At 34.6% G+C, this 13,770-nt stretch overlaps 1 protein-coding gene across 2 annotated transcripts in view; it reads right to left on the bottom strand.

Annotated features, from left to right (window-relative positions):
- KIZ (kizuna centrosomal protein) overlaps positions 1-13,770 on the bottom strand; it is a 78,630-nt gene that overhangs the window by 1,711 nt on the left and 63,149 nt on the right. For both annotated transcript variants that reach the window (XM_087721902.1, XM_087721903.1), the window contains exons 11-12: positions 10,809-10,902; positions 1,950-1,993 (exon numbers count right to left, since the gene is read on the bottom strand). In XM_087721902.1, the coding sequence (XP_087578028.1) occupies positions 1,950-1,993; positions 10,809-10,902 (138 nt within the window). The remainder of the gene's footprint in view (positions 1-1,949; positions 1,994-10,808; positions 10,903-13,770) is intronic.

The following is a 13,770-nucleotide window of genomic DNA, read 5'->3' as shown; positions in this document are numbered from 1 at the left end:
CATTATGATTGACGAAGATAAAGAGATTCTTTTGCTTATGATAGAGGAAGACAATCTGAGCCCAGGGCCACCTGCATCCTCCAGGCCTGGATCTGCACCTTCAGGAATCCCATAATTGTTAAAACTGAAATGTGAATGATCTGTGGCCACTTTATGTTTTGAACAGTCAAATAAAAGCTGGAATCAGCATATTTAAGGTAATACAATCACTATGTGAATGGTATATATTTTGCGGCTTATCTTCAAAAAAGCTTTTGTAGCACTAAAAATGCTGCAGAAATCACTGGACTCAAGCACCATCCTTATAATTAATGGCTACTTAGGGAGCAAGGAACCTGTTGCTCTTCAGATGTTGGATTCAGGCCTCCATCAGAGTCAGTAATAAAGACCTCTGGTCAAAAATAATGAAAATCCAGAGGGCTCACCTCCAAATTAACTTTAAGGATTTACAGTACAAAGATAGATGGTCCAAGGTTAATTTTGTATATTACAGAAAAAATGTGTTTTTCATATAATGTGTAATATGTGTGGAAGTCATTGACAAAAATACGAAGCAGCATCTTAAGGTTCTCATTATTTTCATCAAAATGATGAAAGGAGATTGCAGTGTAAAGCCGGCCATGGGGGTGGTGGTGATACTGAAATGCATATAGAAAACGAATAACAGAATAATGGAGTTGGAAAGGACTTTGGAGGTCTTCTAGTCCAATCTGCTCAAGCAGGAAATCCTATACCATTTCAGACAAATGAATCATTTCATACAAGTCCAATCGCTTCTTTAAAACCTCCAGTGTTGGGGCACCCAAAACTGTAAGTCGTTCCACTGATTGTTTTAACTGTTAGGAAATTTCTCCTTACTTCTGGGTTGGTTTGCTCCTTGATTAGTTTGCATCCATTACTTTTTGTTCTGCCTTCAAGTGCTTGCAAAAATAGGTTGACCCCCTTCTTTTTGGCAGCTCCTTAGATATTGGAACACTGATATCATGGCACCACTAGTTCTTTTCATTAAAGTCGACATACCCAATTCCTGCAACTGTTATTCGTATGTTTTAGGCTCCAGTCCCCTAAGGGATAGAGCAGTGATGGCAAACGTTTTCGGCACTGAATGCCGAAAAGGGAATGTGCATGCTCATCTGGGCCACAACCTGGAAGAGGAGCTGCCCAGTGGGCATGCGCGCACCGGAAAATGAAGTTCTGGTTTCCGCCAGCTAGTCTTCTGGTTACTGGCAAGCATGCAGCTGGCCGGCACATTCTCATGTCGGAAAATGGAAGACCATCTCTTTCAGTTTCTGCCGCACACACGAAGGCCAGCTGATTGTTGTGCGGGCATGCAAGCCAGCAACCCGGAACAGGAATGGGCAACACCGCATGTACCAGGTGACATGGCTCTGTGTGCCACTTTGGGCACGAGTGCCATAGGTTCGCCGTCACTGGGATAGAGCTTGCATCACAATGCTACTTATATCATCACTATGATCCCATTTACTCCTCTGCAGATGCCGCAGATATAAAGATAACTATTAGCCCACTTTCAACATTCTTTTAACAGCCATGGTCACAAAAGAAAAACTTATTTTGTAAACAAGCTAGTTTGATGTAGCAGTTAAAGGGATCTGGCTAGGGTATGGGAGATTGCTTTTCTAGTACCACCTTGGCAACTGGGTAACCTTAAGCCAGCCACTCTCTTTTAGCCCCAAAAGAAGAAAAAGACCCTTTTGGAAAATATTGCTAAGAAAACTAGAGGGCTTGCTCTGGTAGTCCTCAAAAGAAGACTGACATAAGGGCACAAATTTATTTGAGGGCAAAATGCTGAGGTTTCATTCCTCCTTTCAGACTTCTTAGAACCAAGATGTCACTACATGGACTACATGAGCCCTAGCAAGATTATTGCTGAAAAGGAAAGCAAAAAAAGTCTTTTGTTAGGTAACTACAACTGATAATATTCTTACCTTTAGATTTTATTGTAGATATTATTCCTCTTTCATTTTCATCTCTATAAAAAAGGAAAAATATATATGTGCTCATTTACAGGTGGACAGGTCAGATATAACTTAAGAGCAGAATGAATTCTAAGAACAGTGGATTAAAAACTTCAGAATTCAGTTTTCACCAAAGCCAACAATAATATTTATATTTCACTGTTTTAAGACTTTCCAGTTTCCAGACCATTTTGCCATTTTCTCTCGATTAAGGTTTTTATACGTTTTTGAGTATGTTTATACAGAATATCCAGCATGTAGCGAACCAATATCGTACTTCAGAAAAACAACAGTATGAACAACATTTTTAAACATTAGCAAAGAAACATACATTTGTAAATAGTTTAATAAAAGTATGCATATTTATAGAAAATTACTAGCTTGGATGAAATAAATTTCCATTGAAAGTAAGTTTTATCTATAGAATATCCAACGAAAGTCACTATGTATTACAGAAACACATTCAATTGTGTTGATCATATCAAGCTGTAGAATGTGCTTAGCAAAATGGGAATCACAGAACCTTCATTGTCCTCAACTTTATTTATTTTATTTATTTATTAGTTAAATTTGTAGGCCACCCAATCCTGGAGGACTCTGGGCGGCTTACAAAGAAAGAAAAAAGAAAAGCAAAATAAAAGAATAATTTAACTTATATGCTGTATATTTATTATGGGAAATCTACTAGTAAAAGTCAAAGAATACATTTTAAAAATGGAACTAAAATTAAATATGAAGGAGAGTAAACTAATGACAACAAGTAGAACTGCCAGCCTTTGAATATACAGTGAAAATATCAAAATGGTGGATAGCTTCTGCCTTTTGGAACCAACTATTAATATAATGGAACAAGCAGTCAAAAATTTACCAAGTGCAACAACAGCCATGAAGGCCTTGGAAAAATATCTACAATGATAAGATTTCTGCAAGTAATAATAATCTCTGCAAAACTCAATGGAAATGGGAATTGGACTTTAAAGAACCAGAGTAGGAAGAGTATTGATGCTTTTGAATGTTGATGTGGGAGAAAGCTTTTATAAATTTGGTGGACAGCCATGAAAACAAACAAAAGGATAATTGAACAGATCAAATCAGAATTGTCACAAAAGGTACAAATGACCAGGTTCAAATTACCCTACCGTGGATATACTATACTAAGACCTAACTCTCAGGAGAAAGTCTAATATTGGAAAAGCTATAAGGATAAGAATAGGACGAGTACCGTATTTTTCGGAGTATAAGATGCACCTTTTTTCCTCAAAAAAGAGGCTGAAAATTGGTGCATCATATACACTATTGAATACAGCATTTTTTTGGCTCCCCAGCCCCCAGGAGCACTCTATAAGTCTCCTAAAGACTGCATGGCCTTGTTTTGACAAAAAACAGGCCTGAAAATGGGCCATTTTTTTGCTCATTTCTCCATCCCCCACCCCCAGGAGCACTCTACAAGGCTTTGCATGCCCATTTTTTGGAAAAAACAAAACAAAAACGGGCCTGTTTTCACGAAAAACAGGCCGTTTTGGGGAGGTCTGCAGAGTGCAAATTTGTTTTAAAAAAATTTGCCTCTTCAAAATCTTGGTGTGTCTTATACTCCAAAAAATACGGTAAGTTGAATGGACTCGTTTACAGAGCACTGTTGGAAGACCTAAAAGTTCAGGTTAGGGACAGATTAGGGAGGGGGAGCAGGGGGGAATATCTGATTAGGTGTTCAGATGGCAGTAACACTATAATTATGAAAGAGTGTCCAACTGAAATAATGCATTGTTCTTTTTCAAGATTTCCACAGAACTACTATAAGCGTATTGAAAGAAATGTCAAATACTTATTGTAAGATGTCTGCATAAATAATGGCTAACATGTGAAGAAATTCATATTGTACAATGGTGCAGCAACATCTGTATTCGTATTTTTAGATTCAGACACTTCTCTTCGGATATAAGAAAAATGTTTATATGCATACATGTATATATATGATGCGGGAACGTAGGAAATAGCATAGACTAAATGTATAAATATACATATGTATCAATTCAATATATTAAAATTATTATCATGAATGATACTTCAGACTATTTTCTTGTCATCTATGATAAGTTTCAATATCCTTCCATCTGAGTAAATGCCCACCTCTACTCCATTTATTCATCCCCCCCCCAGGTCTTCCTTTGCCACTTCTGTATAGCCACAATTGTTATACATTCTGATGCCACAGTTGTAGTAACTTGTTTATGTTAGGAGGAATGATATGGCACAAACAGGTAAGAGTCCGATTCTAGTCACAGACATCCAATTAGAGTTAAACAAATTACTGCAGAAAAATCTTTCATAATTAAAAATTAGCTCTTCAATGTTCTACAATAAACCATTTGTCAGTTTGTTTTATGAGTTTTTAACCTTAAATAGTGTAGGCACAAACTGCATAGCTGAGTTCAAAACTGTTCATTTTCGTAGGAAGCTTGATAGATGTCTACTTTTTCCATAGCTACAAGAAAGCAGCATGCCACAATGCCACATAAACCCATTTTGTATACAAGGTTTACGAGTTCTTCATTACTGAAACACAGAATACCTTGTCAATCTTCAAAAGCTGATTTTATCACTTTGTCTTATGGATTTTTACACAATTTACATAAATCCTAGTTGGAGCAGCTAAATGAGTCCAGAAATAAAAAGGGCTTGAATAAGGAATTGATTTCTACTCAAACCACTCAAAAGGAAGAAGTATCTCCCTACCATGCTTTTCAATAAAGAACGTTATTTCATAATGTATTCTATTGTTAAAAATATCTTTCCTTTATGAATTATTCCACTTTTTATAAAATTCTATAGTTGTGCTGTGAAGAAATACTCATTTTGACAGTTTTGAATCTTCTACTATTAATGCACAATCCACAAGCAAAGATACAAAAAGCAGATGCTTATTTACCTCCATGGATCTCATCTACCCCTTTTGCAAGCCCCCAAAATAAAACAAGACAACATTTAGATATGGTGGGAGGGCGGGGGGCTTGTTTTGGTTTTGGTTAAGTGTGGGGAGAAAAATGTAAATATTACTAATTTTCAAATCTTTGAATAATCTACCAAAACATGCCAGTATGTTTCAATAGGGAAGAAAATGGTAAGTGAGCATCTCTCTACCCTAGATGAGTTCAAATCACCAGGACCAAATGGATTACACCCCAAGATTCTGAAGGAACTGGCAGATGAGATCTCAGAACCACTGAACTATATCTTTCAAAGATCCTGAAACACCAGGGAACTGCCAGAGAACTGGAAAAGAGCAGTTGTGTAGTTCCCATCTCCAAAAAAGGAAAAAACAACAACAGACCTGACCTAAATATCAGGAAAGATTCAGGAAAAGATAATCAAGCAACGAATCAGAGAACACCTAGAAACAAACAAAGTAATAACCAAAAGCCAACATGGGTTTGTCAAAAACAGATCATGCAGACTAATCTTATTGCATTATTTGACAAAGTAACAAAATTAGTGGACCAGAGGAATATTGTCGATATAATTTACAAAATGTGGGTTAGACAGCATCACCACCAGATGGATTCGTAACTGGCTGACCAACTGCACTCAATGTGTAGTCCTCAATGGAACTGTATCTACATGGAGGTAAGCAGTGGGGACCCCAAGGCTCTGTTTTAGGCCCAGTACTCTTCAACATCTTCATCAATGATTTGGACAAGGGGATAGATGGGGAACTCATCAAATTTGCAGACGATACCAAGCTAGCAGGAATAGCCAACATTCCAGAAGATAGGCTTAAGATACAGAAGAATCTTGACAGACTTGAACATTGGGCGTTATCTAACAAAATGAAATTGAATGGTGAAAAAAGTAAGGTTCTATATTTAGGCAAGAAAAAACAAAATGCTCAATGGTAGTAACTGTGAGAGGAATCTTGGGAGTCTTAGTGGACAATCATTTAAATATCAGCCAGTAGTGTGCTTCAGCTGCCAAAAAAGCCAACACAGTTTTGAGCTGCATAAGCAGAAGGATAGAATCAAGATCATGTGAAGTGTTAATACCACTTTATAATGCCTTGGTAAGGCCACACTTGGAATACTGCACCCAGTTTTGGTCGCCACGATGTAAAAAAGATGTTGAGACTAGAGTGCAGAGAAGACAACAAACATGTTTAGGGAATTGGAGGCTAAAACATAAAGAATGGTTGCTGGAACTGGGTATGTCTAGTCTGATGAAAAGAAGGACTAGGGATGACATGATAGCAGTGTTCTAATATTTCAGGGGCTGCCACAAAGAAGAGGAAGTTTTCTTTGTGGCAGTGGGTGGAAACTAATCAAGGAGAGAAGCAACCTAGAAATAAGGAGAAATTTCCTGACAGTTAGAACAATTAATCAATGGAACAACTTGCCTCCAGAAGTTGTAACAACACTGGAAGTTTTTAGAGATTGCACAAGCATTTGTCTGAAGTCGTGTAGGGCAGTGGTCTCCAACCTTGGCAACTTTAAGACTTGTGGACTTCAACTCCCAGAGTTCCTCAGCCAGCAAAGCTGGCTGAGGAACTCTGGGAGTTGAAGTCCACAAGTCTTAAAGTTGCCAAGGTTGGAGACCACTGGTGTAGGGTATCCTGCTTAAGCAGAGGATTGGACTAGAAGACTTCCAAGGTCCCTTCCAATTCTGTTATTCTATTCTATTCTATTCTACTCTATTCTAATGTTACCATATCTCCTTCAACAATTCTTAAATTGACATTTATGCTAAAGAAATTGGAGAATAACACCATCAGAGCATTAGTTTCAGTAAACTTTCCTTTCTTTTAAGAACTTAAGGATCTCAATGATTTCTGCATCCATAAAGCATTTCTCTTTTTATCACCATCTATACTTATAAGTATTTTAATTACTAAGTTTGCACTTTAAAAATCTGACCCTGACATTGCCCCCTTTCTTCTAGTTCAAGAGTTAGTGAGTTAGTGTACACAACTGAGAAAAATTATATTTAAAGTCCAAGATAATTCATTTATGACCAATCTGAAAGGACTATTTAACGCTTACCTCATTCTCTAATTTGGGACTGATGTTGATGAACAAAGCTATTGTCTTTCTAAAATTAATTTCAAAATTCACTACCTCTCCATATTTTAATATGGCTTCAATGATCAAAGGGAAAAGCTTATTTAGCTTAAGCAGTATTAAGGCAATGTCATCTGCAAAGTCATTCATCTGCTTCCATCTATGAGGCTACTCCTTTTATCAGTGTTTTGAATATATGTGTGATATAGTTTCAGTAGAGCAGTGCCACAATAATCTTTGGTCACACTTATTCAGAAGGTTTAAAGGAAGAGAAGAATAAGAGCAACAACTGTCTCATTCTTTTATATTGCTAATATGAGGATAGTATAGTTGAGAAACAGGCTGTTTATAAACTACCAGAAATCTAAAATAATGATTCTCAATCAGAAACCAAAACAGTGGGCTTGGATAATTGAGAAGAATTGAAAAAAAATATGAAACATTACTTTAAATATCTGAGCTATGTCTTCCATGAACAGAGAATCCAGAAAAGCCCACCTTGAGCATCTTAAGCAAATGTCATCAAAATCTACAATGGCCATCAAAAGATTCTTCTACTCCCAAGGAGATAAACTGATACCAAGAGCCCTGAAGCTTTTTGAAACTAAAACTCAGCCCAGATTTGAATAGTTGCTAAAACAAATTTCATTTGAAAATAGACTGAGAAATGCCACTTGAATTTAGCAAAGAAACAGTGACCCCTGCTGGTCATTGTAGTTATCTGTGAAGATTAAAATGAAGCATTTATCAGAGGCTATATTTGAAATCACCAGTACAAAGAGCTACAAGTGGTAACTAGCAATTAATTCAAGTGAATAAAATATTTAAAGAAAAAGACACTTCTGTTTAAAAAGCCAACTTAAATAGTCAATCAGATAAGAATTTTATGAAACTCAAAAGCATATTGTCCTTAATAGATAACTTGGTAAATAAAAGAATACTGAAAACTTAAGGCATACTTCAGGAAGCTAACTTCAATATTTTGGGTGTTATTTTTTACATTCAGATGTTGCAATAGAAAAGGCCTCTAAGACAAGACATTGCATCTAGCCCAAACCTGCAAGGACAGTCTGCTGCTGACATCCACTGGCTGATTGTATTGCTACAGAGCAGTCAAATGCCACACACATTGCTGCAACCATTAGTTTAATAATTATGCTATAACTATTAAGGATCTGTTACATTTGGATCATTTGTTTCATATCAATATTTTTCCTTTGAATGTAATGTAATAATTAAGTTAGAAAGTTTGTGTCCAAGTTTAAGCGTATTTGTTGTACTAAGCAGTGGAACTCTGGCAAGAAAATTGTTTTCAGCTAGGATACAACAGGGTAATATTTGCTGGAGAAGAGGAAGCTGTGGCATGCACCTCCATACAAAAGGGAACAAGTGGCCTTCAATCGGAGAGCAGCTTTCTATTAAGACTCACTCCTTCGTACATTATGCCTTTCATCCCCACTCAACCACAAAATGATTTTGCTGCTGGACTCACAATGGTGGAAAAGATTTACATTGAAAGAATCTTTAATAATAAACTGTTGCAGGTCTGCCTACTTCCCCCACAATTTATAATACAATAAACATTGGATTCTATTAAGTCTCATGCACTGAAGTTGCGCTGGAAAAAAAGAATATGAAAGCACTCAATTCTTCCCATCTCCAGTGCCATAATAGTGAAATGAGCATGGATAAATGTGCTAAGAGTATCTCTTTGCATCTTTTATAGCTTGTGTGTATTAATCTGTAAAGCTTATTAAGAAAGTCATTGCTATGCAAAGCAGCACCCAATCTCTTTTACTTGCTTTTCAACAGAGTGCAGTGTTTAGCCAATAGGACTTGTCCACTGCCCCTCATTCTGCATTCATAACATGCAACATTTGCACAATGTATCTCTCAAAGACTGCTGAATAAAAGCCTTAATACTCATGTAAACAACTGCAAACCAATTACTTAATGAATCAGGTCCACGCATAATGAGGTGCCAGACAAAGAGCTATAAATGCATTTTTGCGCCCAAGCCCCTGCTTTAACGTAAAATCCCTCAGCTGTAGTTTGGGCTTAACTAGCACATCATAATTATTGTCTGTAGGACATCAGTGGAAGCCATTTTTTAAAAAAATTAGGTCCATCAGGGTATTTCACGAATCGCTCATCAGCTCAGTGACTAAACACTATGGGAGGGTGGGTGGGTGTGAATTAAACGTACACAGCGGTACTAGACTGTTATGTTTATTTTCAAATACTGGTTTTCAAGACCACTTGTAATAGCACGAAGGTGCAAGAAGTAACACTAAGTGGAATCTTTAGACATCAGCCTGCAAGAGATTTCTCTGTATCCATACTGCAAATAAATACATGAGCCTTATCCCTTCTTTCACACTTGATTTGTACTTTAATTGTAACACCTTTATAAGAGAAGCAGCCAATATACTTACCAATTACTTAATCAATGTGGTTTTAAAAGACCTTTCCTTATAGAGAAAATTAAAATGCAAGTGTTTTTAAAAACTAGTTAATTACTAACTCATGTTATACTGTGCAATGAATTTTTCCCTATTAGAATAAGAATGTTCCTTGCTTCCTTATGCTAGAGAGCATGCATTATATGAACAGTAATTTAATAAGTATAAGAAAGTGCTTGTTCATATTATAATTCAAAGCATGTTTCCAGAACATTTTTAAAAATGTTGATAGTGTTTACAACATGTTTATTCTTTTTATATAGCAAACAGTATTTGAAGATATTTCTTTGGCTTATTATTCCTTCAAATAGCAATAACTTATGAAATGAAAATATAACCAATATATTTTAACAAATTAATTTCATAAAGTATTATTCTCCAACTTCCTGAAAATCAGATCTGAAAATAATTGCACTGTACAGTGTATAAAGTGCATTGCTATTTATTCTATAGGCTGCTTAATTAATTTTATTCCATGACTATATAGTACCAATTTTACATAATTATAGTTAAAATAAAAAAAATGTTATAAATGTTACTAAGTAGGGACAGGCATATTATTGTATAACATAATCAAAAAGATCAGCAAATACAAATGAGACTTTCAAACAGAGCAGCACAATCAGGCTATGGGAGTGTGTTGACAATTATTATGTAACAATCTAAAGCCAATTTAAAATTCCAGAATTATTTACTATGCTTCATTTACTTATACCTCTTGATTGCTAGCAATTTGAATCATGCTGCTGATAGAAAAAAGTGTAACACAAAATCACCCAAAGAACCCGTGTGTGTGTGTGAGGGGGGGGAGTAGATAAATTGCATCTCTTTAGAAAAAACAAGGGCATTAATTAAATGCTCTCAATTTGAAATTACAAAACAAAAAACCAAAACCAGATAATCTAGCATTTTAGTGAATATGAAAACAGGAATTGAGCTGAAGTTCATTTACATCTCAACTCTGTCCAGGAGATGACGCACCATTTTATTTCTTGAAGACTTTATGTTTTATGTCTGCCCTTTTCTTGACAACTTCCATTGTCTAGTCTCTAAGTAGTCCTACTGAGAGCAGCTGTACATACTAATCTGTGGTTCACTGAGATGTCAATGGAGTCTTAAAATAACAGCTGCAAAACAATACCTGGCTTTAGTACAAATATTTTCTAAGGTGTTCTTGTCTTTAATGATATTATTTTAGAAACACGAATCTGAACTATAGCCCAGAGATCAAAATATTGTTGTCAGGATACCATGAAATTCCCAGAGGCATTTCTTAGAAATAGTTGAAACAATTCACTAATGAAACACTTTAACGATTTTACCTTGACAAAGAGCTTTTCCTCTCCAGAGATGAAAAACTGGGCTCAGAACTGGTTCCATTACTTTTTTCTTCCTTTAAGCCATTGATGTTCAAACCTGAAAGATAAAAACCAAATACTTCATTAGTTGTTGGCTAAAATAAATGAGAAATTATAATCCTGCACTATAACTTCTGGTCTGAAGAACCCATAATAATAAATGTCGTGTAGCAAAAAAAAGTTTAAAAATACATTTAAATTTTACAGCGTGTTATTAATAAACATAGTTCCCTTTAGTACATCTAGGCAATTTAATGATTCCTACAAATAATGTGCCTACATTTTCCACTACTACTGTTTATACTTTATCAGAATACTATATAATGGTAGAAAGTAAGGCAGAAGTTTTAATACTGTTTTTATAAGAGCTTATTTTCTTGTTAACAAAGTATTATAACATTTGTGTTTTCTTTAAAATAATGATTTTTCATCCTTAAGTTTTCCTAGAATTTATTCTTTATATTAATGTTTGATACTTATTTTCAGATGCAGAAATGGTCTTAAATCTGGATTGATAGACATTTGTGGTAATTTAATACCCAGCATTGGTTAGGCTGTAATAAACAAATTTGCACATAATAGTAGAAAACAAATCACAAATATTAAATAAACAGGAACCTAAATACAGAACTTAGTGTTATAATGTATGTCTTCTAAATAGTGGACATAATATTGTAATTTGGTTTAACATTATATATTGTCAGGTCCTTATATATTATATCATATACAGTCAGCGAGAAGACACATAAAGATTGCAAAACCAAAGAAGTTATCAATCAAATACCATTCATAGCACTATGTATTATTACTATAATTAGTAATTAATTAAATTAATACTATAATTATACTATATAGCAATATTATATATTAAACCAGAAGTTAAAAATTTCAAAATAGTTATATTCTATATAATTATATAATTATATTTGTTGGAGTTTTCCTAGCTTTTATAATTTGCCAGAATAATACAAGTAGCACTGGTATTTCTTTTAAATCATCTACCCACTGAGGCAGCTGCCAGGATAGTTTTCTCTCCATTTGCAAACCCTGCAATATGACAGATTTGCTATCTAGTACTGAATTGCCAAATATACTGAACCAGATCTCAAAATAGGTGAAAGTCAAAATGGAATTTCTTCAATGTGGTTCCCCCTCACCCCGCCGTGAGTTTTAGTTGCTTAACATACATGAATTCTTTGTGTAGTTTCTTTAATACACTCCAGAGTGGTCCCGAAGTTTTGCTGAGCATATGTGTTGGATGTGACAGTTTTAAGTCTCAAATTAGTTTTATGACTAATACTAATTATGATCCTAATACTAACTGTATGTCCTCATTTTATTGAATAAGGTACCCTTTTGTCTAATTCTCTCGCTATACATTAAAATTTATAATTTTTTGATTGCCACAGCAGAAGATTATGTATATATATATATATATTTAAACAATCCAATTTCTGTCCATCCCAGATGTATTAGAATAACTTTCTAATTATCCAAAGTTTCACTGAAACATATTGTAAAAATTCTTTCCTTTTACTATATTACATGTAGTTAGTAGCACAGTTAGTTTTAAAAAGTCATTAAAATTAAATAAAACTAAATACAATTTTATTTTAAACAGTAAATATTTATCAAATTTTTGCTTGTGCCAAAAGGGTGAGTCAAGAAAGGAAAACTAATAATTTAAAAGTTGATGAGTCAAAATGAGGGGAGCTCATTGAATAAATGATCCTTTATTATATTTCTTAAACTTTTCACAATGTAAGCATTTAAGCTAAGATTCAAATCAGATCCTAGCTTTAAGGCATTTTGTAAAGCTGAAGGTGCTTAGATAACCAGAAAATTGAATATTCAGAGAGGAAAGAAAATAGAAAGAATTTACAAAAATATCTCCTCCTCTGATCTACAGGAAAAATGACTTCTCATAAGTTTGTCACTAAAATCAGCCATTGCTTCCATGTCTCCAGGCAGATAGACCTTGCAATTAAAATTAGAGGTTAGCACAAATGCCTTTTTGAAATTCTTATGGGCAAAGATATTGGGTGACATACTTATATGGCAGGGAGTTGGATAATTTCTCTGAACTTCTCAATGAATATATACCTCTCCAACAATTTCTTGGGGGAAAGATTCTACCATGATAACGATAGTAGCAATACTACTTAAAAATATTACCTCCATACTATTTCCCAACCTGAAATATAGAAAGCGAGGAAGGTGCGAAATGCTAAAAAAGATGGTTATGTAATAAAGGATACGGGAATTGCACCCACCCATCTTTTAACAAATTCCGACCATGAGCAAATTCTCTTTCATAAAATAAAATGAGAATAGTAACAAATGCAAAGGATATTTTTTTTCTGGTAGGCAATAATTATTAGGACTACACAACACTTCATATTCATAAACAAAAATATGCTTGGAGCTGTAGCATCTGTATGCAATTTAAAACCAAACCAAACCAAACCAAACCAAATCAATTGAATTAAAAAAAAGATGAATTTAAGAAATTTAAAAAGTTCTAATCCAATCAATTTGGTTTGATTTGAACTTCTTTAATTCATTTTTTTCAAGATCATGAAACCCTCCAAACAACATAGAATTCAATGGGTGAAAGACATTAATTACTGTATATAGAATGTGCTCTAAATTTTTCTCTGGTATGCTTTCTGAGATGGAATTAACTATGAGGAGAGTTTAGAATGAGTTATGATGTACAAGACTCCTATCCAGTTGAATAGTTTTCAAGATTACCTATTAAGTAACATACATTTTTCCATGGGTAAAGTTAAAAACCAACATATTAAGATACTGTGTTAAATATATGATTCTAAGTCATATATTTCATATATAAGAACAGTTTCTAGAACATGGAATTGCCAAGAATCAGACACAACTGAATGGATAATATCATCATCAGAACACG

The sequence above is a fragment of the Thamnophis sirtalis genome, unplaced genomic scaffold, assembly GCF_051295495.1.
Source record: "Thamnophis sirtalis isolate CommonGarterSnake01/CBP01778 unplaced genomic scaffold, rThaSir2_p1.2 scaffold_8, whole genome shotgun sequence".
Lineage (NCBI taxonomy): Eukaryota > Metazoa > Chordata > Lepidosauria > Squamata > Natricidae > Thamnophis > Thamnophis sirtalis.
This window is presented reverse-complemented; position numbering and strand designations above follow the sequence as displayed.